Source organism: Camponotus vicinus, unplaced genomic scaffold (assembly GCF_025532165.1).
Source record: "Camponotus vicinus isolate PSW18456_S1 unplaced genomic scaffold, iyCamVici1.0 SCAF_9, whole genome shotgun sequence".
Lineage (NCBI taxonomy): Eukaryota > Metazoa > Arthropoda > Insecta > Hymenoptera > Formicidae > Camponotus > Camponotus vicinus.
Window position 1 is genome coordinate 230,981 of NW_028141981.1, and position 14,325 is coordinate 245,305.

Genomic DNA, 14,325 nt, shown 5'->3' on the forward strand with positions numbered 1-14,325 from the left:
GATTCTCCACGCTAAATCGTAAAACGCGTCTTTACTCCATTCTCGTTTACAGTTATTTACAGTTGTTTATAGTTTTGACGAGAGCACACACTGACCAGGCAGTTTTCCCGGCGAGCGTAATTTAACTTACTCTTTGGAAACTCCTTACAAAGAAATCGGCCAGGACCGGGGAGCGAGGCGGAAGGAAAGTTTGTATAAAATTGTCCAATATCATTTATCTCGAGAGACAGACGGCCGGTGTATGACTTGCCTAACTGTAATCGAAACTTTGGACATTTCCGGAGCGCTTGATTGACGCGCGCGGTGTAATTAATCCCGAGAAAAACGATATGCCTCTTGCATCCTGAATATCCCACCCTAATTAAACGTGTCGTTGATGGTTACATCCTGGTTGTGCTCGAATTAAGTGACTCGCGTCTCGAGCTTGATTCTCTCTCAATCTTTTTTACGTCAAAAGGGTTACTTTTATGAAAAAAAATTGAGAAGGGAGAGAAAGATGTAGTTACCCTGGAAATTGTTTCACGTCACGCCGCATTAATTTTATACATTACACCGACGCGGAATTATACTTTTCTCGCGTAATGGAAGCAACGTAAGCTCCGTGTATTATTGATACGCTCTTCCTCAAAGGAGAGAGGAAAAATGACGAGATGGTAAAGGATGCCGGATTAGCTAGGGTATAGACTCATTTTCAACATAACCGTAAGTGCCGCTTCAAAGCGCGGACGGCGACTAATGGAATTCTCTTGTACGCGATGAAGAAGCCGAATGACGGCAAACGAGAGCCCCGATACGAACGAAATCGCTTAATAGAACAGAAAAATGTCCGGGACAATGAATTTCGCTGCTTTATGGCGATAGCGACCTCCTCAGGGCGATCGACGACGACGTTAGCGACTCGCGCGATCCGATAACGAGTAGACTTATTATCGGTAACGATTGCCTCGAAACAGATGGATCCATTTTTCAATGGCAAAAAATTGATATTATGTATGCGAGTACCTCGATTGTATCGTACGCTGCTGCACGTTTCTGATTCGCTTGATAAAACGACGTCATTTCCTCGTATATTTTCTTGTTGTTTTGCTACAGCTTTGTTTGTACGGAAAATCTTTTTTTTTATTTACACATTTATCGACCCTTCTTTACTTTACCATGACAATTGCCCGCAAATTAATCGTGCGCGTGAAATTTTGCCATTTTACTAACAGCTATAAAATGACGGTGCAATGTTCCCCTGTATTATTTCGATGGGGGAAGCTAAATAATGTCAGTTTTTAAAGATATTAAATAAGTCGAGAGAGAAAAGAAAGATTATAAAAAATATGTGTTATTGCGTCACGTTTCGCACGCAAACTGCTCGCGATAAATTCCGTGTCGTCGAGGTGTAATCGCAAAACAGCCGTTATTTTTTATCGGCTCGGGAAAATGGCAGCCCTCGCAATAGTGCGCGCGATCACGTGCTAGAAACGGAAATACGAAAATTAGATCTAACCTCCGTTTACCTTCGTTCCACGTCCGTGATTTTTCCCCCGTTATCCTGCCCGCAATCCGCGAGCAATTTGCAATCTCGGTTTTAGCGATAGCTGTTATAGCTTATCCCGTATAAAATTCTTGCGCGGATCTCTTAGTCCGCTTTTAAGAAAGCGGTGCTTTCTTTCGCAATCGCGTGCAACGTTGTTGCAGTGGCGCAATTTTTCGCGCACTTTTATCGAGATTGCGAGGTGGGTGGTATACAAGGAAGACATAGATGGATGAAGGAAAGAATGGCCGTAAAGACGCGTGAAGGGAGGAAAATCGGGGGATAGAGGGAAAAATGGCTCGAGGATAGCTTTTGGCACGCGATAAGTGGCGCGATAAGTTTGGCAAGGAAGCAGATCCGGATAAACTTATGCCGCGAGGAAAATCGGTAAACTATTAAAAAAAAAAAAGAAAACTCGACAACCTGAAAGTGCGGCGGAAATGTTTGAGGTGCTCGTGATAATCCTGGTACAAATATCGGGACAAAATTTGCATTAATCGCGAATTTAAGAAACGTTTTATGATACGTCAAGTTGGCCCTTTTAACATTCAAATTCAATCAGCATTTTATTTGTTTAGTTTCCATCTTTCGTTCAAAGTCATTTAAATCAAGATTGTAATAAGTGTCTAAAAGCATTTAAAATCATGCACGCGGAAATGCATGCATGTGGAAGTGTTTGGAAAATCTAGGATAGTTCAAATTGAAATACGCCCTTAAAAAGTAATAAAATTTATTATCGACTAACCAGAGAGAGAGCTCTTTTTCATCTTTTAATGCTTTAATCATTATTGAGAAAATATATTAAAATATAAAATGGATCTCCTCGAGAAAAATATGTAATGAGACACAACCGGAAAGTTATGTAGTTACATATACTGAAAGTTATAAATGCATAGTTGGATATTCTGCATAATAACGCGAATACAATATAAGTTTTATTAAGAATGTAAATGTGACGGATTACAAAAACTATTGCAAAACTCATTTTTCCAGGATATTAGAGATTCTCATTTTTTTTTAAAGGAAATTATATACTTTTGTTATTCGCGCGCTCTGTATCCACATTTATTATTTATCGCGCTAAAAGTGTTGCGCACTTTTGAAAGATGAATTGGATAAAGTCACATTTTATAAATCAGATTTGTTTCTTTGCTTTAAAGAAACAAATTGAGAAAACACAAGTGCACGGAATTTACAAGCGGGCAAAGTATTACAACGCGCGAAAACTTTGAGAGACGTTTGTTTCAAAGAGACGCGATCGTACTCGAGATTTGTTGCACCTGAACGTTTTCACGCGCTTGTGAGTCGCTTCCCTCTTCGCCGATGCTTTTTCGTCTCCCCGTAGCTTCTCGGGCTTCCGAATCAGTAGTCTTCAATATTTGAGACGCTACGGGGCTAAAGGAAACTTTCCCGTTTGCAGTGGATACGACAGATCTATGCACGGCTCGCTTATAGAGTATCGCGATTCCGCCTTGAGAGGTATCGGCGTGGCATAATGCAATTTTGGATTCGATATAACCGTGAATCGAGAGCGAAAAATAACTGAAAGATGCAAATAACTGAAAAATATAAATAGATGTATCTATGAAAAAATAACACGAAGCGTCTCTTTCTCGTCAATGATTGTCGACATTAACCATTTACTATATCAATTCGTAAAGAACTTGAACTACGAGGGATGTAACGTATTGTCTTTACGATACTACTACAATAGGTATTATAGCATGACGCGAACTTTCTTAGTGCGGCTGTAACGCGCCAAGTTTTAGAATAGCCCCACAGTTTACTTGAAGAACACAACCGCTATTGTTACCTGTTTTATACACAATCTACGATGCGTATAATAGGATACGCATGCATACACGTGGATCATTGTACATCTTACTCGATAAAACGATTATATGTATCTCGTTTTTATGTTTTGAAATTATATTCTTAATGTCGAGCATTGTCATTTTTCATCTGTTATATCACCTTATTCCTCTCCTTTTTTTACTATCGAGAATTTCCATCGGACAACGAGGCTGTCGTGGATGCTAATCTGAGGGTCACGTATCCCTTGGGTGCCATTCCGAGGAGTGCATATAAACTGCGGCCCTTAGTTGATAACCTTTGACTCTGACAGGATCCCTCGTTGCACTATCGGATAGAGAGATGCGGCAATCTGATTTTTTTCTCTTTGAAAGAACAACTCGTTAAAGATTATATAAAGACGTATTATATCGCGCAAACATTAGCATCAACTATTGCTGCCATTGTTAATATTTTGTCTAATTTATTTTCTATTATTTATATACGTCACTATGAATTTGTAAAATCGATTAAATAAAGGCAACAATGAAAAGTTTGTATCGAAAAATAACAGTTAGTTTTTTCGAGTCTGTTGATTTGTCGTATTAACGACATGTTTGTTCATTATGCATAAAAGACATCGAGTTTAGCTTAATCGATACTTACGTTTTAGGAATAAAGTTAGAATCTTAAATTGAAATGTAGCCAACAAACATTGTTGAATACATTCGAAGGGATAGATTTTTTAATTGTCACGCACAATTACAATGCGCATATCGTAATCACCCGCGCCATTGTTATGCAATATTCCTAATTATGCGCTTTCATGTACTCCACGTGTATATTAACAATGAGAATTGCGTCCATGCGATATCGTCCGGCAAACCCGCGGCAAATTATGCTATCTCCCGTTTTCAGGAAGCTCGCGGAAAAACGGAAATAACGGTCTTAAGCTCCTTTTCTCTAGACACCCTATACGCTTTAGACTAGACCAAGTTAAGTGCAATTAACCGCCTTTATATTTGCGGTTAGCGAGAAAAAGGATTACACACAAATATGTGAGATGGATTATCTGTCTCTTAAAATTATAAAATTCATTCGACAATTATATATATACTTTTGACATTGAAAGATATTGAAATTATTTTTGAATTTATCTAATCTTCAAATACGCTTTTTAAATTCAAGTGGATACTCCTTTAAATTCAGTAGTCAAAAAAATTAATTATTTTTATAGAGTGTTTATTGTATTCGTAAAAGGTTTCATAAAGTTGATACTTGCAGGGTGTGCGAGATTTAAAATTAGCATATAATCAGTTGTAATAGAAATCTTACAGTCAATATAGCTGAGGAATATTAATAGAGAGAAGAGGAGGAAAGAGAGAGTCAATAATAGAGACTCATTAATATAATTAAAGAAATTTCTATATTTTTTCAGACACAGGAGAATAATTAGACTAATTAAATTTTATAATAAATATTCTCTCTATAAATAAAAGGTATTATAAAACGGCTGTAAATATTATGAATATTTTGAATGAATTAATTTCCATAAAGTTTATTATTATATACGTGGCTACTACACGTGGCTACTAATTAGCGAATTTGCCGTTGTTGGCAAAGTGCGTATACTAAATTAGCGGTTTAACTAAAGCGGTACTAAGGGTAATAACGTAAGTAATTCCGAGTATACGACAGTGTGACGACGATGACGAATAAAAAAGTTTTGTCACGAGACGGTAATAATTAGGAAGTTGCGCCGCTGGCAAGACGACGTGGCCGCAAATCGAATGAGAGTTCTCATCGGAGCTGGGTTTTCGTCTCGCTGTCTTCCGTGTGCCGCATTTCTCTCTCTCTCTCCCTCTCTCCTTTTCTTCTTCGCTGTTAATTCCATTAACATAACCGCGAGAGATCGAGCTCGGTTCGCGTAACTCGGGAGTTTACACCAAAATTTCTCCGTCTTGCTTTTCTGCCCGTGACGTGTAACGTCGCGACGCCTTCCTGACTGCCTGCTTGCTTGTTTGCCTGCCTGCTTGCTCGCCTGCCTATCTCGGCATGGCTCTGTCTTTCCGCAAGATTGGAATCCCAGGGACTGACTGACTGGTGGGTTGGCTTGACTCGAGAAACGAAACGGGAATACATTGCCCGGGGAAAGAGAGAGAAGGAGAGAGAGAGGAAAAGATTAAGGATGTAGCGCGTGAAAAACTTACCGCAGGATTGTCACCGACGTAACGGTGTTTATCGTTAAATAAGAGATGAACAGCGAAATGCGACACATTGCAAGAGAAAATTAATCGTAAAATCTGAATTGAATTTTGCGATAAGTAAATTATTGTATTCGCAAATTGTAGCTACATATATCGCTTTAAATAATATTAAATTTGCCAAACATATATTTTGCATCGATCGAAAATGGTTTGTTGGATGATAAATATTGTGATGTTAAATTGTCTCTAAAATCACACACATAGCACAACTTGTGCATGTGTGTAATTGACAATAACATCTCTCATCGAGCTAATAAAATTTGAAGATTTCACCCGCAACATACTTTTCTCGACATTAGTTTTTTTTCAACGAGTACAAATAATTTGCGCATTCTCGCGTCCATTGGTATTTTCGTAAAAAGTGAATTTTGAACGCTGCCAAATCTCTCGATAATAAATCGCTCGAATATTGGCGCGCGCTTGAATCTTTATACCTTGGTGTGAAATCAATGCACTCCTTCTGGGATATATAGTGGGAATAAGAATTACGAAGGAAGGAAAGAAGAAAGAAAGGGAATAAAAAGAGTAGTAGCGCAAAGTTGGAGGGAAACAGTGCGCAGCGTACGTATATCGCGAGCGAGCGAGCGGGCAGGGACGGCACTCGCAATTTCGCGGGTCGATACACAAGCAAGTGGGAGATACTAATCTCAGCGCTCGTGTAACTTTTTCACCCTCTCCCCCTTTCCCCTTTTCCTCCCCGAGAAGGCATGAGGCAAAGCGAATGATTCCGTTTGATTATCGCGCGCGAAGGCGCCTTTCGTTTCGTGACAACACGGATTGTAGTGAATTAAGCATACATGACTATAAATACAATTTAATTTGCATAAAAATACACATGGACCAAAATTGATCGTAAATAAAGATTCTCGAGCTATAATTTTTTACATATTTGCTGGAAACTAATGGAGAATTATCATAAATGATTATTGCGATTGCAAAACTACGAAATAATGTCATTATGCTCTTGCTTCGTAAAGATGATGTCCAGTTTATACTTGTAAAAATTTCTTATAAACGCAATTATTATAGGAACAATTTTCGATATTTACCGCGGCTGGAACAACGAGTTAACGAATATCGCGGTCTTGTCAGCTAATTTTCCTGCTTTGTCAAGGGTTTAATGCGGCTTCTACATCTCTCCTTCTCCCATTTAAGCAAACTTAATTTGCAGACAGAGATGGAAGATAATGCAGTTTATTTTATTTCTTGACAATAAACTGTTTTATTCATCATGTTGGGAAACCTCTCTCGTGCTTTAAACATCGTGCCAATCAATAATCTATAAATCTTTATTTATTTTCTGGATTTTATAAAATAACACAATTACTTTTCTCTTTTCTATGCTTTCATAGTTTTTCCATTATCATTTCCTTTTTAAATATAAATGGTGCATATTTCTCTATGTAAAATTCTCTCTCTCTGTCTAGCGATAAGTATAAATATAAATGTAAATCTTAATTATAAATGGCACGTTTCTCTCGTAAAATACTGCCTTGGCGATATAAATCTTAATCAATACTTGAAGGATATAAAAGTAAATCCCTTCTCATTCGCTAAAAAGGATGAATTGCTTAAAAATTTTTTTTTATCGCCATTTTGTGATGCGTCTATCTTGCACTTTCTTGTCTCGCTTTCTTTCGTAAAGCAATCTTTAATCTTGCCTGTAGCCACGTCGGATGATAGGAGCGGATTTACGAACAAAAAGATTTCCACTGCGAGCGGAGCAACGGAAATATACTTCCACGATGCCGCCTGAAACAAATCGTTTATTTGTCCACGTGAAAATATTGCCGTGCCTCTTTCCGGGACAAATTGCGAGTTTCCGGTCGCTCGTTAAGACGGTATCGATTCCCCTTCGACCAGAGCGATACTTAACTCTTGTCATATCGGGAGGATCGATCAATTTTAGTATGATTGTTGAAGATATGCCAAACCGTACAAATAATAATTCAGAAATGTGATACATTTGTAATAATCTTTGAGAAATAATCGATTTTGAATACAATTCTCTACTGCAGTAAATTAAAGCAGATTTGTATTACGCATGCATTATGTAATCAACCGTTACGCAATTAATTTACCGTTAATTGCGAGCGTGCGCCATAATTCTGGAATTATCTTGTCAAAGAAAATTATGGAAACTAATAATCACTTAGAGTAGAATAATCCAACTGCGAGCAATTTCCCTAATTATTAAAATACATTAAAAATATTATATTAATTATATTCAGAGAATGTGGCATCAATTCAAATAAAATTAAATAAATAAATCATTAAAATACCGAATCATTAAAATACCGATATTATTACACGGATGTTGCTACTAGAATATGCTTATTATTGCTATTTTTACGTTTCATTATGAAAATGTTTTAAAATTATTGTAGAAACAAGCAGAGTTTCATTTTTCGGGGACAAAATATCTTTTCCGCGTATTCTCTTTGCCTCTTTTACAATGCTGTTTGTTGTCATTTTCACAAAAGCTTTAATCTCTTTAAAGAGATATGACACAAAGTAGCGTCGCCTCTCAAATTAATATTATTTCCCTAAAACTCTGTTAAACCTCTTTCAACTGAGATTATTATAGTACTTGGACGTCGCAAACATATTTTTATACGTATTATATTGTTTTTCGTACGCATAAAGCGTCTCATAATACGTAAATGTACATTAGCTTGATTATATAAAAATATGCAAACATTGCATTAAGATATCACTTGTACAAGCAAATGCATATTTGAAGTATGCATAGTGTATAACAAGCTACATACGCACAGAGAGAGAATTTCTTAATGTATACCAGTCCTCTAAATCATCCCCCATCAATATTTTTACTCGTTATTGAATGTAAACTATATAAATTTAACAAAATCAGATATGATCAATGTAATTTTTAAATCAATTTTTAAAATAGATTTTTTATTTTTTATATTTATACAATAAATATATATTTTATAACGATAAATATATTGTTTATTCGACAATTTAATATTCTTAAACGTTTTAATTTTACGAAATTATACTTGTGAAAATTCTTCTTTTCAAAATAATCCAATTATTCGCGTCAATAATCGGAATAATTTATTCAATTAAATCGTAACGGTATATTTAACATCATTGACGAGGGACACGCACATATATATTTTAATTAGTAATATTATTAATTATTGCAAAGAAAACTACTCTCGCACGTGTAGATAATAGCCGAGGTAAACTTGGTTTGGTAAGCGCAGTAGACGCGGAATACTGGTTGGCGGATCGTATATATCGGTTTTGTGTCACTTCCAGCATGTCGACACACAGGACTTTCGGTCTACGATATGTCGCAAAACGATAAATTTTTTCGTTTATACGACTGTGCTCGCCGTTCTTTTCAACTTTGGTGTAAAAACGGATGAAACTGCGCATAGGGAGAAACTGGGAGCGTTTCTCTTCTTTCGTTCGTATAATTTTCACCAAAGTTCTGATTACACTATTATATTTTTATTCCTCTCTTGATGAATTTTTCCATTTTTTACAATTTCTGATATAATCGTATATGCAAAACTCTTTTTCTAATTATTACATAAATCATTATTCGAGATTAATATTTTCTCGTGTGAGATTGCCAAAGTGTTAGCTACATTTTTTAATAAATGTTTTTTAAAAAATGCAATTATTCTTTTTTTGCGATATTTTTTACAAATTTCTGACATTCTTTCTCAACATGAAATTTATCGACACAATTACACAACAATTCTCATAAACGAAAAATTACCTTTTATTACGTTACGTAGATTAAAATAATATCACGCGGATTACAAAATTGCACATCTTCCGAAATCCTTTTTGCAAATTGACGCTGCGCTTCATAGATGCGCAATGGCGATGATATAACCAGCCGTGCATTTCGTGCGTTTATTCGACACCCTGCAATCTCCGTAAATTAGAATCCGCCGACGAGGCGCGCGAATTTTATGGCGCAAATACGGGGGATGTCGGGGGCTACTAACGTTTATCCGCGGATAAAGCACGAACGGCGATTCGCGCGATTCGCGCGAGCCGACCGTCCTCGGTTGCATTTATGCGCCGGATAAAAGCACGCGAACTGTATATTTTTCATTATCTCGGTAAGAAGGAGTTCTCCCTCTTTCATCCCTTCCCCTCCTCTTTTTTTTCTTTGCTCTTCTTTGAGTTATTGCACCAGACTCCGTGCAATATATTCACGTTAACAGACATTAAAATCCACAAACAAAGTGAATTGCGAGAGATGGGCAAGTTGATTCCATTTCCCAACAATGACTGGTCCAAACTTGTTTATCCCAGCAATAGCGGCTACTTTTTTCGCGTGCCAAAGTTGCGACGCAAGGAAGAAGAGAGAAAATTAGAACGGTGAATAGTTTTAGTCAATGTGTCGCAGCATCGTACAATTTTATACATTTACATTTAATAAAAAATTCTAAAAAACTTTTGAAATAGTTTACTTGCGAGATACTCGAGATCAAAATAATATTTTATAAAGAAAATAAAAATTTTCTCTAGAAATTTTTCTCAACTATAATCTTAAAAAATGTATACGAAAAAAAATGGGGACAGATCATTGATTCAAATGTCAATGGGACAGATTTGAATTTAACAATTCAACATGAAGAATTAGGTCGGCGAAGCGAGCTTTTAAAAATGTATCATTTACCGCGATGTCAGTCGATGGCAATATATACATATCTAGTTTTAAAACTTGGATTAAGGTTTCCGCATGACGTTTTGACTCGATAAAAATATGTGTGATACATTTTATAATGCTATGCGCTATGAAACTAAAACGGTCTCGTTGATGAAAAAGTTGTTTATCTAGGCAAGTCGCAAGATGAAACTTTCTTGCTTGTGACGTTGTCGTTCAAAAAAGTATTTCAAAGAGAGAATTTGTAATTTAAAATATTTCTTATTTTAGAATGTCAACGGGGATATCGGCAACGGTGAAGGAAAGAGGGAAGGGAAACTAACATGTATAATGCCACTTGTGCCCATCATTTTTCCAATTATTTCAAGATATCTATATTAAATCTCGTATCCAATGATTTAATAATTGCCCTTAATTCTAGTAATAAATTGGTAAAAGATCACAATAAGAATAAGAAATGTCTTTATTGCAAAATGTGTATCTCGTACGTAGCACGATTGAGTCGTCTGCGCGTCGGAAAAAAAGAAACGTCGTTCCTGTGCATCCGTCGAATATCGTCGCGGAAGAAAGTCGTTTTGCGTAAGCAGTCTTGTAAAAAAAGGCGCAAATTCTCACCACGTATTTGCAGCAGAATCATTGCGTATGTCGTGAGCGGCCCGCGCGTGATATTTTTCTCACATTTTTTTCTTTTTTTTTCTTCTCTCTCTCTCTCTTCCTACGGCCTCCTCGCTCGCCTCAGCCGAGAAACGCGCTCTTCCTCGAGGATTCGTCACACGTCGCGCCGCCGAACGACTGCAAGCTTTTGAAGAATGCATTTGCACGGTACGTCAAAGTTGTGGAGGAGAGGAAGGTAAAGGAGAGAGTAAAGGATGGAAACGATCGGGAGCTGTCCGTCGAGGTTATCGAGCAGACATCGCGGCGTCGATGGCGAGCGATGTGAGTGCAGTCTCGCTGTTTGATCGTGATATCCTTAAATTTTATATATACATATACACATATGCGCACACACAAACATCACATGGCGCATCATATAATACAGTCCGTCCGTGCCTCAGTTTACGAGGTTTACGAAAAGCACAGTTTTGAAATATAAACGCAAATGGCTCGATTTTAGAAATGGATCGCAGATTTATTCGGGAGAATATTTCTACAATTTTCTTATAGAAAAGGATACTTTATAAATGCCTGCAAATATATGTACATGTATAAAGACAAGTGAAAATGATGAAATATTCAAATAAAGTAAGGGAGGATTTATCTCTGAAAAGATTTCTCAAAGCGACTCGAATCTTGAGTCGAGAGTTATTTTTACAAGTGATAATAACACGTAAAAGAAATATAAAAATATGAAAAAAATGAGTAGGAAACGGGGCATGAGTAGTGGCAGAATGCGGACGTTAAAGTTAACGGCGCATTTGAATGCATCGAGTAAAGAGATGGGGGAGAGAGAGAGAGATAGAGAGAACGTAACGTTACGTAAAAAAGGACGTAAGCAGTCGTAGCGATGAATAATACATTTCTCCGGTGGCCGGGCGATACATTATGCCAAATTCTCGCCTTCCCACCGACGACAATGGTAATGTCGCTTTAAAGACCGGCAGAAATCATGCCGAGTTTTAAACGACGCGCGAATTAAGTGCAAGAGGAACGATGCGACGACGAATAAACGATCCTCGATGCAGCACGCAGCATCCAAGATTGTAACAGGCAGATTCCGGAATCTCGTTATGAGCTTTGATGAAATTCGATGCGGCAAAGTACTCGTCGACAAATAATATTCAAATAGTATTTTATCGAACAAGTAATCTTTCCAGTAGTTTAAAATATAATAGACGAATAGCGGAAGCCGAATGGAGGCAAATGTCGCTTCTACCTCGATATCGGGGTATTAATAGTTTTTTTTTCAATTATACGCAAATTGCGGAAGACTATATACATATATATAAAGATTAAAGTCGCTTATATGTACTTTTTCATTGGCGGTCTTATAATTTTATTACCTGCACGCATAAAAATCGATTTTACACAGCAAAAACGTTCTCACGCTCGCGATAAATAAAACGTGGACGCGCAAATATTTCTGTTCCACGTGTGTCAAAAGTCTATATATATATAATATTTCGGGATTTATATTTGCGAATATATTAAAACGAATGCGAATCTCATTAATTTGCACGCGAAATTGTTGCGAATTTGAAATTTTAACACGCGTTTTATCGGGTCTTTTGCACCCTAACTAAAAAACAACTTGATTACGTTAAAAAAATATCAGAATTTTTGCATAAGTTGTTGGAATTTTAAAATCCTTTTTTTTCAGTTTTATGAATTATTTTTCCAAATTAACTCGACTATTATTAAAAAAGTCATTCTTTTCGTTTTTATTTGGTTTTTCGACCGCCGTCAACCGTAAATTGTTGAATCTCGTTATCAAATGTCAAACGCGCACATTATTCCCCATATACATATGTATCAAAGTCCAATTCATTACAGGTGGTTCTATTCGGTAAAATTAAATTAATATTTCTGGAAAACTCTTTATATACATTTCATTATTTTAAAAATATCTACACCAACGTGAACTCTAGGTTCTTTTAAAAAATATAGCTCGATACAAGATAATTTTACACAATGGCGAATATGAATTTCTAGTTATTTCAATCTTCGAGAGCCGCGATGACGCGGAGATTGTCGTCGTGTGCGCATTCGTACAATAAATTGCACGCGTTAATTCTATTTATCTAAGCTGCTTAGAGAGAGAAGGGACGGAAGGAGGCTCTCTCTCGGAAGCAGGACGTGCCGGCAATAATTCTCGCGCTTTTTCGCGCGTGCTTCTCCCCCGCATTTCCATGTCGTCGAACGCGCTTTTATCATTCCGCGTCGTCGGTCGGGCGACAGGTAAAGGCGCGAAAAAACTCGCGCGAAATAAGAGGGAGTTACGAGGCGGGCTCGTAAACCGGAAACGAACGCTTTCCTCACGGAGACGATTACGGTGCAGATGTATGCGCGGTATATTCCGTCCGCGCGTTTAAAGCTTTTCGCGCCAACGGCGCGATATTTTCCCTCGTCTCGCTCCAATATTTTTTTCCCTTTGCTCTCGGGCCGTTTGCGCTCCTCTCGCTCCCCCTTCCTTCTTTTTCTCTTACGCTTGATTTTTATTCGACCTTCCTTCGGCTTGTCATTAACGACGCGTTCGACGCTTCTCCGCGAAGGTAATTACGAACGAATACCGGAGAAATTCGATCGCAATCGCGCTATTCGAGGAATGTCTCGCGTAATCGAAAAGTGTTATATGTTTTCTCTCTTTTTAATATGCTCCTAAATGGAGCACACGAACCTATTTTTCATCGTCGAATGTACATCGAATGCGCGCGATATTATATCGTTTTCTCAAATTAATCGGATTCTTGGCGATCTTTATAGGATACTTTATAGACTATGTTCGATACTCAAATTCCAAAGGAAAAAAAGTGGCGGCATGGCGGCGAGTGATAAGCGGGCAGGTTGCGCGGATAAAAGTAGTTTGGAAATTTAATAAGCCACGTCGGGGGAGGCATTCCAAAGCGCAAGTATCAGAATTTCTTAGGGTTAATGCCCCGCGAGCGAAATATACTAAGAAAAAGTAACTTCAATATCGGACCGCCGCGTTCTTCTTGTTCGCCTTGTGTCGGCGCCGCTTATTTAACTCGACTCGCGAGGAGGGCTTACCAAGGCATGATAGAATGTCCAAAAATAATCCTCCATATAGAGCTCAGCTTGTGGTAAACTCGAGTAAGCTACTTTTCTCCCGCGGGCAACAGCCGTCGCAGCCGATGCTTTCTTTAGCTTGTCAACCTCTCCCTCCGGGGCCCAATTTTTGTCAAAACGAGTCTTGGATCTCTATGTTTTTCAAATATTTAGAAAATTACAAATGTTTAAAATCAATCCGATAAATGGCAATTGTAATTTATTTATTAGAGAGAAAACGAGAAAGAAATTCTCTCCATACGTGATAAAAAAGTAATGGAAAAATACATCAGCAGACGCATATAAGATGGAAATACATTTTAAGGGAGGTGATTAACAACGAAATTAAATTTATAAAAGTA

The 14,325-nt window shown here is 37.4% G+C and overlaps 2 protein-coding genes across 15 annotated transcripts in view; one reads left to right on the forward strand and one right to left on the reverse strand.

Annotated features, from left to right (window-relative positions):
- Ph4alphaefb (prolyl 4-hydroxylase subunit alpha-1) overlaps nucleotides 1-14,325 on the forward strand; it is a 142,438-nt gene that overhangs the window by 98,539 nt on the left and 29,574 nt on the right. The window lies entirely within an intron of this gene.
- The window catches only part of LOC145977118 (ATP-dependent RNA helicase with zinc finger domain), a 125,701-nt gene that overhangs the window by 90,269 nt on the left and 21,107 nt on the right, over nucleotides 1-14,325 (reverse strand). The window contains exon 7 of one of the 10 annotated variants that reach the window (XM_083108843.1): nucleotides 1,398-1,463. The exons of 6 other annotated variants lie outside the window; for them this stretch is intronic. In XM_083108843.1, coding sequence (XP_082964969.1) covers nucleotides 1,413-1,463 — 51 coding nt within the window. In that variant the 3' untranslated portion in view covers nucleotides 1,398-1,412. Of the gene's footprint in view, nucleotides 1-1,397; nucleotides 1,464-3,503; nucleotides 3,662-10,960; nucleotides 11,210-13,903; nucleotides 14,117-14,325 lie in introns of those variants that run through there. 3 more of the 10 variants (XM_083108835.1, XM_083108833.1, XM_083108834.1) reach the window with 3 other exon arrangements.